The sequence below is a fragment of the Parambassis ranga genome, chromosome 1 (genome assembly GCF_900634625.1).
Source record: "Parambassis ranga chromosome 1, fParRan2.1, whole genome shotgun sequence".
Lineage (NCBI taxonomy): Eukaryota > Metazoa > Chordata > Actinopteri > Ambassidae > Parambassis > Parambassis ranga.
The window spans coordinates 12874101-12892663 of record NC_041022.1 but is presented as its reverse complement, the minus strand read 5'-3'; the positions used below and the strand labels follow the sequence as shown (position 1 = coordinate 12892663).

Below are 18563 nucleotides of genomic sequence, written 5' to 3'. Positions count from 1 at the left end.
ATAGATGTTTAACATGTATGAAGCTTTACACTTTAAAACACTTGAAAAATGAACTTCTACTACTTTAGGTTGAAAAAATACCACAGCACCTACGCACCACTGAATAAGAGAAGGTGCAAACATGTGCTTGTGTTCTCATTCCTGCTGCTGTGGAGATATTTCTCATCCTTAGCTGAGGAGGTGAACTGTGGAGGACCAAGTTTCCATTACTGTGTACTTACCTGCTTATTCATGTAAAACAGCAGTGAAAATACATGCTCACATCTTCTGGTCGGTTTAATTGATTCAAACTGAAAAACAAAGTGATGTTAAAGACACCACTCCTCATTTGACAAAAACACCTTTACACTGAGCTCTTCAGCAGGTTACAGTAAGAATAACTAAAAGTACAGTGCTTCAAAAATGCAACTTGTGACAGAGGTTAAATGTAGTTCCAGTGTTTGAAGTTTAATCAGGACAGTACATCCAATAACAGTAGTAGTGCAACTTGCAGTAGCATTTATGTAAAAAAGAGACAAACAGAACACACTGGCAATGCAACTGAAGATTCAGCAAAAAGTCAATTCACCTCGAGTCTTATTGCCATGATGTGTAAGTATACAACATAAAGACCTGTGCTTAAGTAAACAGATCTGATCTGGTGTTTTCTTTGAAGATAGATTCAGGTAACAGGTTAACAGGCAAGCACACACATCCAACTGGATTCTTGAGGAAGCAGGCTTATCAGAGTGTTTCATATTCCTAATTTTAAATAATAATGATGCCTCAAAGTTGGCGTGGTGCAGAATTGAGGCCCTGTGGGCCAAACTGCAACGAGAGGATGAATTTACTGCTGTTCAAGAAACTCTGGGTAAAGTCTGAAACTTCTGTTCGGACAAACTCCCAAACACATCTGTACAATTAAAGACAGAACAAATAAATTAAACAAACCTAACACTCGCACTTATGAATGTGATAAATACATTTAAAGAATGAAAAATAAAACATGGGATTTACAGCAGACGGCTTATAACACAAGTCCACCTGATCAATAAGCTCATTAAATATTAACAAATCACCTAGCTGGGTGTAACGTTGACATGACTATGAGGCATGAATCAAGAACACTTCAAGTACTCAAAGATTTCTAACCATGACCCATTCTTAAGTCTTCTACACCTAGTAAGGCAGAGGGTCCAGCTTGTACCCACTAATGCCTGTTAGCTTATAGTTCCCTCCCTCATAGAGGTGATGACAGCCGCCACTATTGAACAGCAAGGGAGATGATCCATAAGAGTTCACCTTGCAGCAGAATTCAGTCTTTTGAAGTATCTACCTCTGTTCTTTAAAGACAGCAGCCAGGAGAGCTTTTTCTCCTCACAGAAAGACAAACTCATCACTGTTTCTTCTGCTGTTACATTTGCCCATTTTGCCTGGAGGAAGGATGTGGGCTCCAGGCCCACTGTGATTACTGCTGTGACCCTCCAGTCCATAGTCCTGACTCTGTCCATCCACAAAGGTAAAGATGGGATACTTTTCTTTGGATGATGATAAAGCCTGGGGACAAAAAGTGCAGAAAATTAACATAACCCAAAAGACTGCATGACACCATAAATTGGTCAAAGACCAACACAAACATCCCCAAAAACCATTGTGAAAAATATGATATTTAGTAGGACTATGACCCACTGAGCTTGACTGTGTGCCATCTGCTGCAAAAGGACCAACAAAACTGAGATGAGTGAATTAAAATGTTACATTCAGCAGTCATCCTCCTAACCATCCTCCCTTAGTTTTGTCATCCATTTCCTCATGGACCGTGAGGGTTGCAGATGAATGTGGTGAGGTTTTTACAGACAGCACTGATTTTCAGTTTTTAAATGAATCCAAATTCGACACATTAAATGGTTATTCACATCAGTTGTTAAACGAGCAGCTGATAATCTGCTGGTTGCAAAATGCACCAGGTGTTACAGCTAAAAAAACATTTCTGAGAATAAAAGAAGTACAATCAAACATATTTCACAAACAACTGAAAAAGAAATCTACAGAAAAACAGGAAGTCAGTGCTTCTTTAAAGCAGAGGAGATCAGAGCTCCAATTTTCTTCTCATATCTGATGTTTAGCTTAATAAAAAATAGAGCTGCATAAGTGGGAGTAAGGTGTAAAGTCTCACCATGCTAACAGCAGAACACAGAGATTCAAAGTCCTTCTTGTTCCTGGCGTAGAAGCCGATGGTACAGCTGGGGTCCATGCGGTTGAAGGGCATCTTTTTCGGAGAAGTGCAGTGAAATGACTGGAAAGTGACAGGAGGAAACAACACAAGCCCAGCAGAGCCAAGTGTTACCAAGTCAATAACCAGACATGTTATGGTTAATGGTCTGTTCAGGAAAAACACTTCTGAGTGTCACAGTCACAAAGTCACATGGTTTAAGCTCAATATAATCTGGGATTAAAAGCCAGGCACACAGAAGTGAGAGATGTAACAAGACATGCAACAAACCTCCAGTGAGAAGTTGGCTTGTGTGACATCGACCACTGGCTGGCAGTAATGAGGATCAAGATACAGCAGCTGCTCATCTGCCAGACAGGAAGGAATTACATTTTCACATCTTTTTGAAGCAAATTATTAATGATGACAAGTTTTCAACTGATCATTAAGAATGATATAACAAAACACACAAAGGGCAGCTGTACACAAAAAGTGCTCGGCTTTGTTGTCATCCTGCAGTGCTTCATGTGTAAAGGTGCTACTATATACATTTTTTTATTGCTTCTACCGTTGTGTGTTTTTGAGAGTCATTGTGTTATTTTTGGTTTGACTGACATTTAAGATAACATGTTTGGTGTAAAATTGATATCCAAAAGCCAAAAAGCAGCCCTCCCTGCAGCCCTGTTTATCCACATAACAGCAATGTACACTTCCTGGTTCTTACCTTGGAAGCCAATGAAGTAAAGTGAATGCTTTGGTTTGCCTCCAATTATTCCAATACAACACTCCAGCTTTAGGATGTTCTGGAAATCAACCCATGTGTTTTTTAGTACACGTTCATTCAGCTGATTCTGGAAACATTACTACAGACCACACATATGGAATGGTGATGTTAAGGAGAATGTACAGACCTTGACACATTCTATGTAGGACGGGTTGAGTGCCTCTCCTCCCAGTCGGACAGGCACCAGAATGATGACAGACTTCCAGGCGTGCCTGGACGGATCAGGCGGAGTCTGACTTAGAGAGAGATCACACAGCCGTGCCACATCCTCTTTGTACACTGGAAATTACAAAAATATAAAAAATATAAAAATATTTTCACACAGTGACCCCTCAACAGTAGAAATGATCAAACTGATCAAATGTCAGACTCACCTGTACAGTCCTGAGCCACATAGACAGCCAGGTTTTGGACAACAGATGTCTTGGCCACCGCTTTCCTGACAAAAGGCAGCATAATTCTATAACTATATGACTGTCAATTGTGTGAATAAGTTCAGAAATCACTAAAGACACTTCCTGTACAAACACCTGCTCAAATCTGGAGCCCTTACCGCAGAATGTGTGCCACTATAGAGGGCCCATACCAGTCACCAGCCTTCTTGCCGGAACCTTTGCCGATTTCTACCAGCTGGTGAACGCCAAAAGGAGCTGGGGGTTGATCCCCAAACCAGGTGACAAGCTTGTGGTGGATGGGTTCTGCTTGATGGTCTTTTACACATTCAGGCCTTTTCTTCTGGCTGCATCTGGGCACCTGACTGCTTGACAGGGATTTCTCTGGGGTGTTTGATCCTCGAGGAGAGCCAAAAGAAGGGATGGGAACACCCCCAGCCCTGGCTGGGGAACGTGGCCGAAAGACCTCAAAGTCCACATCAGTAAGCTGCTGAGCATCTGACCAAGCCCAATCTACACAATGAAAACTTGCACTTAGTAATCGCACACAGTCACAATGGAGATATGAGGTCACTCAGTAAAAGAAGTTAAAAATAGAGCAGAAGCAAGAGGTAGCACACCGAAGGGACACAAAGACAAACACGGACAGCAGTAAAGAAAAACTTGACAAGTCATAAAATATGCAGATATAATGACAACATCAAAGTTCATAGCAGAAATGTATAAGGACAATAAAATGAAACAAAGATGTGTCAGGATGTAAAGATGTGTGCAGAGAAACAAACCTCTGGGCATCAAATGGACCAGGAGCCCCTGTGCCAGAAGCATCTGCCCGCTGCGCAGCATGCAGCCCCAGCCACAGTCTGTGGTCCAGGTGGAGCCCTCCAGCTGAGGAAACTCCCTCCTGTAGGTAAGCCAAATCCTTGACACAAAAGCCAGGCGGAACCGCTCCACCTCATCTAAGTGGGAAGAACAGATGGAGAATACACAGAAAGAGAAGGTTGACCTTTTACACCGTGTTTACAGAAGCAAACTGGAGCAAATGTATATCTGGGGTGACACAGTTAACCAAAACCCACATTATTGACACAGCCGCTTGTATTGAAGTCTATCTTTCCAGGAGGAAATACAGCAGATTTTTAAGATGCAGCTTACCTTCACTGTTGAGCAGATAGAAGTGTCCAAGGACAGTGACGGGTGACATCTTGTTGAATGAGGTTTTAGACTTGACAGTCCAACCTTAACAAAGACAGAGAGAATCAACACTAGATGGAAGTCGGTGAGAATAGGAGGTCCTTCATTCTTTCGCATGTACATGCACATGCTTCATCCAATGTAGCTACATACCATATTTGACATTGTTCCAGGCTGACATCAATTTGGCCTTGAGTTTGTCCATCTCATCAGGCTCTCCAGTTGCATCTCTGTCGGAGTCTAAAGTTGGAGGTGGTCTAGGACCAAAGCTGCCCTGCTGCTCAAGGGGGTGCTGCCTCCGGTTCTCCACCAATTCATCCTGCATTACTCCCCCTACGTACTGTGCGGCACTGGGGGAAACTGAGTTCATGCCTCTGTGCTTCCAGAGCCAGTGCTACTCATTGCAACACAGAACTAATGGAGGAAAGAAGCAAGAGATTGTAAATTATTAACTGTTACAGTTTTTCACTTCACACTTTATACACCTGTCTTTGGCCCCTAACCTATCAGACTTATTATCTTATTAGATCTATCTTTATGCTGTTGTCCAGTTCATGCTGTGTATTAAACTGTACACCATTTGACCAATTTCATGAGATCCAGAAAACAAACAAGTTTAAAGTCAACAGACAATAGTGAAAAAGTTAAACTTTGACAGATATCTTGTTGCCCTTTTTTCTTAGAGAAAATATATCTTGTGGTCTGAACTTTAATGCTCTAACACCTGCACATCAAAACCCAGTGATCACTTCCTGAAAAACTACAAATAAGTGTGACACAGTGTAAACTCAAGCGATCGGTCTACTTTCACAATGCAGGACATGCTGAAGGAAAGTACCACTGACTAAAGTTTCCACCCTGAAACTGATGAGTAGCAGTTTCAAGAAGGAACATACAGTGTGAGTGTAGTTACTGATCTCACTGATGAAAACGTTTCTGAGAGGAAGAAAAAAATCTACATCATGTGATTCCCATTTGACAACCGGTAGGACAGGCTTTTACACAGTCTGTGAAAGTCATCTGATTGTGACGAGCATTGCTCACCAGTTGTTAAACCCCACTATTATTTGTGTAGGTGAACATGAAGCAGAAATTTAGAATCCGGTGCCGGTGTGCTTTCGCTGAGCAAGTCAACTGGATGTCTGAACATTTTAGTGTAACAAATACGACTGCTGACACGACATAAAGGGGCGCCAGCCCCGCCTATGTTAAATACAGCTTATTTAGAAAAAAACTAAGTTCTACTATTTAAGAACTACATACCTGATGTAAAAAATGGTTACGCTGGTCGGTGCTTTGTAGAATGGTGTCTCATTTCGACGATTTTCTGACCACAGCAGTTAGCGTACTGAAGCTAGCTTTTGCGGTTTGCAGGGTCGTTACATTTAGGTCGGACTCACCCAAGAGAGCAGAGTCTTGTCAACAAAACTGGAGTCCGTATGATAAGACTCCCTCCATTTAACAAACGACACAAGCTGTACACATTGCCACAAAGGTAAACTACTACATAGCGGACCTTTCTCCCTGGTAAAGAGACGCTTAGCATTTGCCTGTGTGAACAGAGAACATCTACTTCCTGTTGTCCTTTCCTGATTGGCTGAGGTACTCACTGCGCGAATGCTGATTGGATCTTTTCCACCAATGACTGATATTTACTCCAGGGTTAAAAATCGCCGTAGCCATTCTCACGTCACCCACTCGTCCGTGACATAGATCGTGTATAAAAGCACTCTGGTTTTAAAGCCCGACACATTTCTAAACTTCACGGTCCCCACTTGACATTTTGGAGCCTGAAGTCGCCTTTTGTCTATAAAAAAAGATGGAAGTAGTTTTCCTGACGCCACCAGATGGTTTGTGTGTCCTTTTCGAAGCCACTTCCTGGTCGCCATCTTGACATTTTGGAGACAGAAGTCGCCCACTGTTTGTTCCATATTTGGGATAAGAGGGCGGAACTGACTAAGCCACCTATTACCGATATTCAGACTGACCCTGTGACAGTATTTACACTTTACTGTGCACTTTCGCGTATTTCTGTTTAGATAGTTATATTCAATATGAATTTAAAACTAGAAAAAGCATTTCCTGAAGAAAATGCAAGTTTGATTGCAGCAGCTGAAGCATTGCTTTGAATGCTTATCTGAACGATTGCTTTGAACCCTTTGAGAATATGAAATCTGCATGTAATTCATAGAATTACAGAATTAATATGAATAGAAGCTGAATGATGGAACAAGAGCTGAATTACTCTGAACACAAGCTGAAATTATTAAACATAAGCTGAATCTGTTATAAAAGTAGCTGAATTAATCTGAATAATTGCTTTGAATTGCAGGTGAATTGTCTGATCTTGGAATAACAGCTGAGGCTTAGGGAGATTGGGCCAAACACAACAGCAGTTTACAGACACTTCAGAAAAAGCTGAACAATTTAAGGAGCCTCTAAAAACAGAGGAGGACAGAAGAAAGGAGGCAGAGACAAGAAAACATTACATCTCAATCTGCACTGGCCCAAACACAACATCAGCTTGAAGGACAAAGATACCAGTGGAACGAGGACAGGTCTCTTCTTTTTTTCTGGTGACAACATCAACAAGAAAATGAGGCGGTTTTGGAACAAATGTCTGAATTTTATTCCACATACTGCACTTCAGGTGTCTTATTTAAATCACATCTATCACAAACAAAAATGCCCCAGTGGTACAACTAAATACACTTTGAGTGAACAGAGGAATGTGGAATGTTTTTATACTTGACCTCCTGTGTTCATTTGTAGAATCCATATTTGTTTACAGGATAGTCAGCAACTTACAAACAATACTATTAAATTGACAATTTTCTTTCCTTTAAAATAAAGTGCATGTATACTAGTCTCTCTGTCAACCGCAAAAAGAAAGACTTCGAGCATGTAACACTAGTATCGACACCACTGATTGGTAAAAGGCCTGAACGTGGACATAGTAGCTGCATAAGCATACAGTTACATTTCTTAATGTAGAGATTCAAGCTGACCTGATGACTCCTTTAAGATATCAAGATATAAAAGGACTATATATATATATATATGTATATATGACAGTTATTTAATAGCATAATCCCTATACCTAAGGATATAATTAACAGTCATGTGAAGACCAACGGAAAAATAATTCACGTTTCAAGTGTTTCAATTGATAATTACTGCAAATGTTTTTGTTGTAAATGCATATTTATTAAACCGACGGCTGATACCATCAAAAAAATAAGTGGCCTCAGCTCCTAAGAGAAACTCTTCTAGCAGATATTTGATGTTGTGCACCACTGGAGGGCAGCAGAGTTCTATGATCTATGACTAAAAAAGCTCCCTCTGGATGTATGTACTGCATGGGACATGGTTTTTTTTACATTAATGAGCTGTAGCTCTGTGCACCTTTTAGCCTCACTGTTTTGGTTTTCCAGAGAGATTCAGCCAGCTCATTAAAAAAAGCAGTGCAGTGAACCATCTGTTTGAGGATTGGACTTTGGACTGTGGTGTTCTATTGTGGCTGAATAACTTTGACTTAATTCGGAATAATCAAAATAAATAAAACAACAAATGTGGATTCAATCATTCAGCTCCATTTCTACCCACGTCCACACACAGAATTGTATATGTGCATAAGGTTATGTACACTGGATAGTGGTTATGAACTATAAGGAAGTGATTATGACCAATAAGAGGGGGATATTTCTCACCTTTGTCAGGTGGGAAAGCATATTTAGGTTACACAGCAAAATGTGGGTTAAAATGATCGGATATTAGATAAACTTGTTTTTACAATAACAGATTCAGTGCAACATCCCATGTCTATATGCACAAACTCTACCTTTGCTGTAAAGCCCTTTTACAAATTATGTATAATATGCTAAATCCATGGCTACCTGTTTTAAAACAACACATGGGCTCAGTGATTATGTGCTTATAACATGTTTTTACACTCACATCATTATTTTGCCAGTGTGATTCAGGGTTTACCTCCTGCTTGTAAAAACCTGTTCTTGGATCCTAACAGGCCCAAGTTTCCATCACGACCCTCGCTGAATCAACCGTGAAACACATACTTCTATACTCACTCACTTCCTAACTCAACCACATTTGTGTCACAATTCACTGACCACAGGGGTATGGATTTAAATGCATGGAAATGAGCAGCTGACACTGCTGTCTCCTGCAGCATAGTGAGTGTTTATGTGTGTGTGTTTGTGTGTGAGGCTTCGGCTCAAGGTGGAGGAGAGAAAAGGGGGTAACCCTCCTGCGAAGGAAAGATAAGCGCTGAGCCGGAGCGCTGTCGTTTCTGCTTTTCTCTGCAGCAGGACACAGCCTTCAAGAACGATCAAAAATAGACCCTACACACACACCAACACACACACAAAATCCCTGCGACAGACAGACAAAACTAGACTTGTGTGACACCCACTGACAAAGTGGTTGCTTCTGCTTTGTCTAAGTAAACTGCTGGATGATGAATAAATAAGCTAAATCTCCTTGTTTCTCATTCACTGCAGCCAAACTCATGTTATGTGTAATTGTGTGTATTCTAATAATTTGTCCCTGTCCTGGTTGATAAGCGGTAAAAGAAGGGGGCTGGTTAAAAAACAAAACGGTTTGACTGGATTTGGTTTTCACAGTATTCAGCATGTTTTGATCGGTAAAGCACTTTTTGACCTTCTTGTACTTATTATACATGTACATTACACACCATATGACATGCGTTCACATAGACCCACACATATACATCTGATAAAGTGTTTCACATTACATTAAGAGTCTTCTTAATAAATTATTTATAATAGAAAATCAACAGTTAATGCACCTTTACAGTAGATTTTTTTACTCCTGGTTTTTTCAGTCATTGATTGGAATCAATAAATAACATTTTATATACTCTGAAACTGGAATGTACACTGTTTTAAGTGCTTTTCTTCTGTTGCATTGTTCATCCAAAAAAGGCATCTTTTTTTAAATTACAGTCCGATTAAAGGCCCCCAATTAGGGTCACATTTTCGGTGGACCTGATGCTTTTTCTAGTGGTGAACCAGCAGGACTTTGGGTCACCACTGCAGCCCCAACAACCACTCGACCTCCAGCAGGGGTGTCAGACTTTCCCACTGTGCCTCCATGCTTCTCCTCTGCTGCCTTAGTCTGCTGCTCTTTGCTCTTGGCTCCCTCCTGAGAGCCAAGCTTGATTGGCCCGAGGACATTTTTGGCCACAGTGGTCAGCTGGCTGACGAAGCTCGTCTTGTCGCCAGGGGAGACGGGCCGCGACTTACAGAGGGAAGGTCCACAGAGGGAGGGGGTGACCCCAGTTGGAGATGGAGAGGGAGAGGGGGAATGCTCCTCCACCACCTCCAGGCGACATTTGTCTTCCCAGTCAAGAGTTCCCCTGTAGCAGTTAACAGGGCCAAGTCCCTGCCTCACTTTGCCTAGAGAGAGCGGCTGCCCGTGTGGGGGAACGACAGGAGCGAGAACCCGAACTGGGAGTTTGGGGCTTTTGGAGCCAAGGTCTGGAGTTCTGGAGTCACTGCTGTCAGCCTTTCTCAGGCTGTCCCCAATACCTGAAGGTTTAAAGGATTTGTTCATGCTCAGAGGACCTCCTGTCACTCCTGTGTTGATGCCAATGGGCTTATCTGGGCCGGAAGCAGAGCTCTTGTTGAAGGCAGTGCCAGTTAAACCAGACCTGCCCCTGTTGTCTCCTTCCTGCTTTGTTTCAGGTCTTCCTCCAGGCTGCTGCTCGAGGGGATCTTTACCATTAGATAACACACCTTTCGCTGCCTTGGGGTCTGGCTGCTTCGGAGGTGTGCCGACTGGGATCTGTGAAGTCTTCTCAGGCCCCTTCTCATAACCTAAACTTCCTGACATTTTAGTTGTGGTGCTAGGGGTTATAGGTTTACTGGTCTCTGCAGTTAACTTGGAGCTTTGTGAGTTCAAGGGCAGCTCAGCTGAGTGAGGCTTTCTTACGAAGGATGACTGTGAACTTGTTACTCCAACTTGACTTATCCCAGCCTCCCTCTCTTTCTCCCTCTCCCTTCCTCTCTCCCTCTCTTCCCGTTCCCTTCCAGCCAGCAGTGTTTCTCTGCTAAGTGGTGACTCCTGCCTCCCTAGTCTCCTCACAGGCTTCAGGACGCCAGTCTCTGGGGTTGTTGAGGACGAGGGCACGGGTGGAGGATTAGGAGGCAAATTTTCCCCTTCTGTCTCCAGCAGACTCTGGAGCCCGAGCTCACAGAGGAAGGCATCTTTGCGGTACTCAGAGTGCTGCACCTCCAAGCTGTGTTTCCTCAGCGGACCCCCCAGCCCTCCTGTAGAGCTGGACTGGGTCAGAGGTGAGCCCAGCTTCTCTGCTGACTGCACCCGTTTGAGAAGAGGCGAACGTGGGGGCTCAGCACTCTTGGGCCTAGGACGGACCACCGGTGGTGAGGAGTGGAGCTTGACAGGGAAGGACTGGGTGGTGTTGGAGCTGCCTACAGTGTGGCCGGGCAAGGGTGGAGGTGAAGATTGCGTGGGGGAGGGTGTATGGGCCAGTGGGGACAGAGGGATGTTACCAGCTGATTTGCAGCGGGCAGATCGATACTGGCGGTGGAGTTTTGGGGAGAGGCCATGCAGGGAGCTGGGTCTCATGTGCTGAGAGGGAGCAGGGCTGTTTGGAGTGCTGGAGCCTGGAGAGCTGCTTTGTGAGGAAGCACCTGAAGAAAGCAGGAAAAAAACACAGCAAAGATGTAAAGAATCCCTGAGGAAACAGCACACTCCTGGTTTGAAATGTTTGCTGGCACGCTTTCCAGGCCAAACACTCTAAATTTGGATAACTCTCAAATCTAGGATCTAAAAATAAAACTCTGCAGACGGTTTGTGTTGTTTATTTCCTACCCAGATATGAGGACTCAGGGGTGGAGCGGTAGCCCTGGGTTGGGGATCGGGCTGACAGGCTGTGGGTTGGGGAACCAGGAAGACTTTCACTGGATGACAGAGAGCGATTCAAAGAGGACAAGCTGCGGCTGGTGTGCAGGAGATTAGACTGTTTTGTGATCTTACGGAACAAAGAGCTACGCTTCTTACTGCAAGACAGACAGAGGAAGGTAGAGTAAAGATTATTTTGTGTAGCACCTTGCACAGAGGAAAGTTGAACAAAAACTGTCAGTAAAGAAACTGTAAAAGTTGCCAATATTAGGAACAGGATCATAAAGGGAGAAAACAGAGTGCAGAGTATTGTGTTGTTGTGTCTTAGATTATTTTTCCTGCTTTCAAGATAATTGAAAATAACAACAAAAAAAGACTTGAAGTCTCTGCAAGTTATTGTTTCAATAAACCAAAATGAAAGCTTCTACCTGTCCTGGCCATCCTTGCCCATCGTCCTCTTGTTTCGTCGGGCCATCTTACACTTGTAGCTGGCCTTACGGGCAGGGCCCACTTTAATGGAGGTGTTCTCAAAAGGAGTAGTTGTCACAGTCACCTTGTTGCCACTCTGCACAGATCAATGACATCAAATGATTTCTACACTGACAAGTTTATTTACGTCCACCCTTTCCCATAACAGTGAAAAAAATAAATGAGAGTAAGACATGAGAATAAATAAGACTGCTCATGCCAACCTTGAGGATGAGCTCCACCACTTCAGTGTGGACCAGACCATGGACAGGTTCCCCATTGACATGAGTGATAAGGTCACCAGCACACAGGCCAGCTTCCTGGGCGGGGCCGCCATCCTCCACATGCTGCCAACACATACAGAATTCAGTTCAAATGATGTGGATTTCTGAGGGTAGTGGTGGTTCTAAATTTGGGAAACAAGATGTCTCCAATGCTCTATGATTAGAAATCAGATATTGTTAGATACCCTTATTGATGAGATTTATTATACCCCTAATCCTGCTCTACATTCAACATTCTTTCATTCAGGTACAAGAGGATACTGACATTCAAAGAACCACAATCTATCTTACCCAAACTATGTGATGTACACTGTAGATGTCGCTGTCTCCAATGTAGACCCGTATGGCTCTGAGAGTGAAGCCGTACTTCTTTCCAGAACGATGGATAGTGATGGGTGAGCGCAGGACGCTGACTGCCGGGCAGAAGTCTCTGCTGGGTGAAGAGTCACGTGACGATGGGTTGGAGGAGAATGAGTGGGGAGACATGGGGCTAGCCAGTGGAGAGAAGCCGCCATGTTGTTCCACTGGTGACAGAGAGAGGGTAGGGAGAGAGGTGAGGTACTGTGTGTCACACTTCAGTATTTCTAAAGGATTTTATATTCTCACCTGAGGGTATGATAACAGACAGGGCTGTGGCAGAGGCTGACTTGATGACCTTGTTGCCTGGTCTGGAGTTCCGTTTCTCTCCATCACCTGACAAATGCTGGTGGCGGGCTCTGCGGAGGACCAGGTCATTGGTGGCTCGGGGCCCCAGAGGATCATACAGAGGAGTCATCACATCACGACTGGCTGTGGCAGGACCTGCAGATAATGTGCTGATGGCTGAGGTAACACCTGGTGTCTCTCCAGGTCTGGGGGATTTGTCTGTAAGGAAGTAGAGTCATGTGAAAATTACAGTTATCTAATCAGAATTAGAGGTGAAAATAGCAATGTTAAGAATTGCCCTGCTGCCCACTGACTCAGCAGTTGCCATTTAAAATTACATATTTCACCTCCTTCACTCTAAGCACACCGCATTTTTCCTCTCTCTCTCTCTCAGCTTTTTTTCATTTATTTCCCCATCCTCACCCTGTCTTTTCTCCTAACCTACACACCTGCTCCATTTATCTCCTTCAGACTGGTTCTTTGCTCCAGCAGGCTTGGTGATGGAACAGTGGTCCCATCCAGTGAAGTTCCACGGACCTTCATGTGGTTCTGGCGGGACAGCAGGTCCGGCTCACCCTCTAGAGGTGTGGCAAAGCGATGTGTATCCATCAGTGCTGAGAAGCGTCGCCGAGCACCAAGAGGAGGGCTTGCATCACCCTCCATGTAGAGAGACTCTGAGCAGGACAGGCGCTTCCTGCAAGAGAAGGAGAGACACAGTGTAGTCAAACTGCATCGAGAGTCTGCAGCCATGCCAGCAAGTCTCAGTGTGATAACTGAACTGAACTAATATGAGGTGAGAAGAGTTATTGTTCAATTAATTCCCCATTAAAATCAAAGAACTAAACTAATTAAAGATAATACAGATAATTCCTATATGATATGGAGGAAATCTAATTTGTAAGGCATTAAATGATGAACCTCCTTCACGTGACTTTTTTACCCATCATGGTGGAAGAATTTTATTTTTTATATATCAATATAGAAGCGTTTCAATCCCCAAGTGCACTGCATGAGGATTGAGGTGAAACTGAGCTATGACACTTGGCAATCATTTTCTGCTGCTCTCAGTCAGCAATCTGTCAGTTAGTAATATACTATATTAAAAAGCTTCCTCGAGCAGACAGCTGTTTGCTGTAGCAGATGATGAGCTGTGTTAATAAATATAACGAGAAAGCTTCGATAACGAAGTCTCAAATAATATCAAACCATCTGTGCTGTATAAGATAAATAGATAAATGAATAAATTGATCGCACACTTAATAAAAAGCAGCTACATTTTCATTGATTCATTACAATGATGAAATACTAACAGTTTGAAATCCTGTGAGCTCTCCTAGTTTGCAAACTTTGGAGAGAGTTAATCTGTAGACCCAGAGTGAGTGTGAACTCTCACACAGTTTTTTCAGCGTCAAATTCAGTGTCAGTTAAAATATAAAAAAGTTCTCCAGGCAAACTAGGAAATGTGACAGCTATGCTAAGCAGGGGGGAAAACAACTCTTCAGGGAATACCCTCATTTCTAATTCCAGTTTAAAGAACCCACACATGCATACAGTAAAGAAATGCCTGTAAAGCTCAGCACTCACATCTCAGGGGATCCAGTCCTCCAGCTCTTGTCTCTCATGCTGAAGCTGCCCAGGCTTTCTCTCTTGGTCACCTTGTCCTCTCGAGAGCCCTTGTGCTCCCGACGCGACACAGAGGTTGAAGCTTTCTGCTCCAGCTGAGAGAGATGCTCCATGCTGCTGTACACCTGCAGGGGGACACAGTCAGATCAATAATCATTCGGCCTGTTAGCTTTCATTAATGACTGAGGGGAAATGTTACTGGTATGAGGGAGCTTTACATATATGTGCTAAATATATGTGCTTCTCTGATTTTTAGGATACATAAACACAGATAACTGCTTCTTGTTACAACTTGTTACATTTTATATGTAAGAGGCGAGTTTACCAAATGTACTGGAAATGGTGAGGTTTTAACAAGGAAGAAAAAGATTAGCAACATTTGCACAGTAAAGCATCAAGGTCCAGATTTAGATTTGAAGAAGAAGAATACATTTACTTTCCTTGTTGATTTCTGTAGGCACTGAATCAGCCTTATGGGCTTCAGCCTTTAAAATAGGCAGTGACACTTGCTTAGGGATGTCTATTTTTAAGGGGACAAAGACACTACTAGAAAAGAAGACAACTTGTATGTTTTCACCATGCACGCATGTGAGCATTAACATGCCCACACAGACATGTACACAGCTACTCTGTAGGGCTCCTATTATGTGCAGAGTAACACAGGAAAGTAGAGCTGTGTGGGGGAGGACAACAAGATGAGCTGTGTTAAGGGAAGCCTGAAGAACATTCAGTGATGCACCATGGAAACAAGTATTTATTGTAGGCCCAGCTGGAGGAAAAACCAAAGCCATGTTAACCGCCATAAACAATTTCTTACTTTATTGCATTTGTGAACCATCTCAGAGCTGCTGTGATTTCATTTTATCAAAATGAAATGCAGCAGAACACATTTAGGGAGAACTGCTTCAAGCAGACATCTGTTTCCTCTGTTTCCTTTTTATATTTTGAAGTGTGATTATTTGTTGTGAACCCTTTGGGGATTCATTATCTCACCTGCACAGAGGAGTCATTAGCTTTGGCTCTTTGCTGTTTTCTTTGTTTGTTCACTTATCTCAATTTTCAGCCTTTCAATAACAATACAGTGTAAAGAAAGGCAGTTTTTTCGGTTTTGCTATCTGTGGAGTCTGCTTCAAAATCTGCTATTCAAACAACCAGGAATGTTGATGCTTAAAGCTGGCTAAGGCCAACACTGCAGTGGACCTAGCCTAGCAAGAGGGTGCAGGTGGACAACCTGACAGATGGTTTGTTACATAGAAAACATCTGGAAGGCCATCCTGGGAACATGTATGCAAAGAGGAGGTGATAAGATGAACCATCGGCCTCTGTCACGAGACAAAAAGCTGCTGAGAAAGCTATTAGTAGTAGCTACTAGCTACTAACTAGTTCATGGACTCTTCTACCTTTGCAAGGAAAATATGTGCACTTTTAGTCAGCTAATACAACAAAATGACTATTAACAAATGAGAAAGGAGGTTGCAAATGAGGCATTTTTCCTTGCCCCACAGGCCGCTGACACACCTGCTGCCTGCACTTCCCCATAGGACACCAACACCAGCTATGTTTCATCCACAAACTGTATGATAATAATAAGACTACTGTGTTGTTGTTTACATGATTGCAATATATCTCATTCTGTTAAAACAATATCTGTCACAAACACAGATGTTCCTTTTGCAAATAAAGTGATAAATTATAATTAAAAATAATTCAAATACTTGTGTGGTCAAGTTGATCTTATACTGTTTCTGTGTTTGGCAGATGTCTTTGATCACCTTCTCTGCTTCAGCTTGCCCACTCAGCAGCCCTGTAACTGCTACTTCAGCTGTAACTTCAAATGCATCTCCAATTTAAAAGAGATTGGATTCTCAATGAGGCGATTTACTGAAGAGCTCTTTCACAAGCCAAACATAAAAAGATAGATGAGGTGAAAAACAGAGAAGTGAGTTAGACAGACGGAGAGAGAGTAAAAGTGGGAGAGCCGAGAGTGGAGAAAAAACAGAGAGGTGAGAAAATCCCACCAGGGAGGAAAAATGTGACAGAAAAGAGAGATCAGAATTAAAAGAGATTTAGCAAAAGAAAGTAAAATGTGGACAAAAAAGGTTGAAAGATGTCTGGGTCATAATACATCAGCAGACAGATGGAGCAGAAAAGGCCGTCTAAGGCCTCATAGGAAAGCTAAATGTGTGCACAGGGGCTTAAAATAGAAGCTGGAGACAAGTGGAATAAGGATGAATGGTGTAGCCGTTTATTAACAACAGAAGGAAGACCTGGGTCCAGCCTCCAGGTGCTGCTCTCTGTGAACGGTGACCTATTTTCTGTGCCAAGTGTCTGCTTGACAATATATGACAGGTTGACACAGTAAGACAGAAAAAGGAAAGAGTGATTAAATGCCAGAGAAGGAAGAAGTCAGACCTTGCTGAAGCGAGGAGAGCAGGAGGAGAACTGTCTGATCTCCACTGGCTCATCATCGTTGGTGTCATCCTCGTCGTACGTATTGATGTGGTGATAACGATCTGAGCGGGCTGCCAGAGGCGAGAGTGAGAGAACATTGTCATTTCAAGATTAAAATGTGCATCTCTGACTGGGAAAGTATTGGTAGAGTAATGTATTAACCTAATATTGATGCTTTACAAACATAAATCCAGACACACTTACTATCAAAGTAGCTGGTGTCCTCCTCTGACTCCAGGTGAGGAATGAACTCTGCCTTCTGTCTCAGAAGGCTGTTCCAGTCCAGCTCAGTGAAGAATGCGTGCTGTTTCACCTCAAACGCTCCTCCTGAAGGAAGAGGGGAAAAAAACAAACAGGGGGAGTGACAAATAAGTTTGTGGTAGTACAGCTCTGGTTACAGGCCTCTACGGTTTAATTCTGAGGGATTTCTGTTTCAGCGCTGCCTGGGAAAATGGACGACATTAACGTTCAAGAGTGTGGATTTGAACCTGTCTAACACCTGCACACACCAAAAAGAGATGTATGTAACTCATGATACAACCATTGCTCCATTAGCTTTCTTAAAACCACTACTTGTTGCTATAGGCACATAGCCATTCTTTGTGCTTAGCTAACTGGCTGATAGCGTCATATTAAATGGACAGAGTAACACAGTAAGTCTCAAAAAACACATATGATAGATGGTGAATGCAGACGGTAGATCAATAATCAAGTGAATGCATAAATCAGTACCTGTACCCAACCTCACAAGAGGGTTGGTCTGCAACAAGGCAGAGATTAGGGCCTGTGCATCAGCTGGCAAGGCCTCATCGCCCTCTGGCCAAACTATATCATCTATCAGAGAGAGACAGAAATATGATCACACCATCCAGGAAGACGTAAAGTACTTTTGAAATGTATGTTTTGAAAGCTTAACTCTTCTTCCTCACCTGTGATGACCTGTCCAAACAGCTCTTCAGGAGTGTCTCCGAAGAAAGGAACACAGCCCACCAAGAACTCATAGAGGATGATACCCATGGCCCACCAGTCCACCGGCTTCCCGTAGCCTTGACGGAGGATCACCTCTGGAGCGATGTACTCCGGTGTACCACAGACCTGACGGAGGGGGCAATGAAGAGAATATGGTGGGAAGGCAGAGAATGAAGAGAAAGGACCTAAACATCCTTAACTAGATTATTTTTCTGGAAAACGTAATATAATAGCTTTGTTCAGATTTTCAAATGATTGTACAGGTACTGATTTAAGTATTGAGTATCAGAGTCTTATGTGGAGGCAGTAACAACATGGATTTATCTGTGTTCTATCAATTGAGTCCATATGTTTAAGGTTTTATTTGAAAAGGCCCCTTTCAGCAATGATGTGCAGTTCAGCATATCTAAAAATGACCATGAATTGTATGTGTAAGAGTGTAAGTGGATGCACATGGCAGTCGTCCGTGCCGACCAGATGATCATTCTCTGCAGTACAAACATAAAAAGCAAAGCTGTGGTCTGTTTTATCTGCAGATGTGAGCTGATTGCTGGCAGACAAACAGATGCCTGCTGAAGAGCAAGAGGACATGCAGGCCAATCTGACTGAGTATGACTGGATTATTTCAGAGCATAAACAATAAATATGATTGCAAA

The 18563-nt window shown here is 42.9% G+C and overlaps 2 protein-coding genes across 3 annotated transcripts in view; both read right to left on the bottom strand.

Annotated features, from left to right (window-relative positions):
- Window positions 1–421: 421 nt before the first annotated feature.
- Window positions 422–6443, bottom strand: atg4da (autophagy related 4D, cysteine peptidase a). Its single transcript, XM_028405695.1, has 11 exons — window positions 5825–6443; window positions 4715–4975; window positions 4523–4606; window positions 4153–4326; window positions 3529–3880; window positions 3350–3414; window positions 3103–3254; window positions 2916–2994; window positions 2483–2559; window positions 2156–2275; window positions 422–1536 (listed from the first exon to the last, which is right to left on the bottom strand). Exons 2-11 carry the CDS (start codon window positions 4929–4931, stop codon window positions 1357–1359), a joined length of 1500 nt encoding a protein of 499 aa, XP_028261496.1. The 5' UTR covers window positions 4932–4975; window positions 5825–6443; the 3' UTR covers window positions 422–1356.
- Window positions 6444–7508: 1065 nt separating this feature from the next.
- The window catches only part of mast1a (microtubule associated serine/threonine kinase 1a), a 53902-nt gene continuing 42847 nt past the window's right edge, over window positions 7509–18563 (bottom strand). For both annotated transcript variants that reach the window (XM_028405301.1, XM_028405311.1), the window contains exons 16-27: window positions 17868–18033; window positions 17671–17772; window positions 17143–17265; window positions 16900–17009; window positions 14449–14612; window positions 13314–13558; window positions 12826–13083; window positions 12511–12743; window positions 12160–12282; window positions 11896–12032; window positions 11438–11625; window positions 7509–11256 (exon numbers count right to left, since the gene is read on the bottom strand). In XM_028405301.1, the coding sequence (XP_028261102.1) occupies window positions 9572–11256; window positions 11438–11625; window positions 11896–12032; window positions 12160–12282; window positions 12511–12743; window positions 12826–13083; window positions 13314–13558; window positions 14449–14612; window positions 16900–17009; window positions 17143–17265; window positions 17671–17772; window positions 17868–18033 (3534 nt within the window). In that variant the 3' untranslated portion in view covers window positions 7509–9571. The remainder of the gene's footprint in view (window positions 11257–11437; window positions 11626–11895; window positions 12033–12159; window positions 12283–12510; window positions 12744–12825; window positions 13084–13313; window positions 13559–14448; window positions 14613–16899; window positions 17010–17142; window positions 17266–17670; window positions 17773–17867; window positions 18034–18563) is intronic.

Coding starts and splice junctions, on each gene's coding strand:
- atg4da (XM_028405695.1), bottom strand. CDS start 4,931: ATGAACTCAGTTTCCCCCAGTGCCGCACAGTACGTAGGGGGAGTAATG. Junction 4,327..4,522: donor CTATCTGCTCAACAGTGAAG/GTAAGCTGCATC, acceptor CTTCCCACTTAG/ATGAGGTGGAGCGGTTCCGC. Junction 2,995..3,102: donor CCTACATAGAATGTGTCAAG/GTCTGTACATTC, acceptor GTTGATTTCCAG/AACATCCTAAAGCTGGAGTG.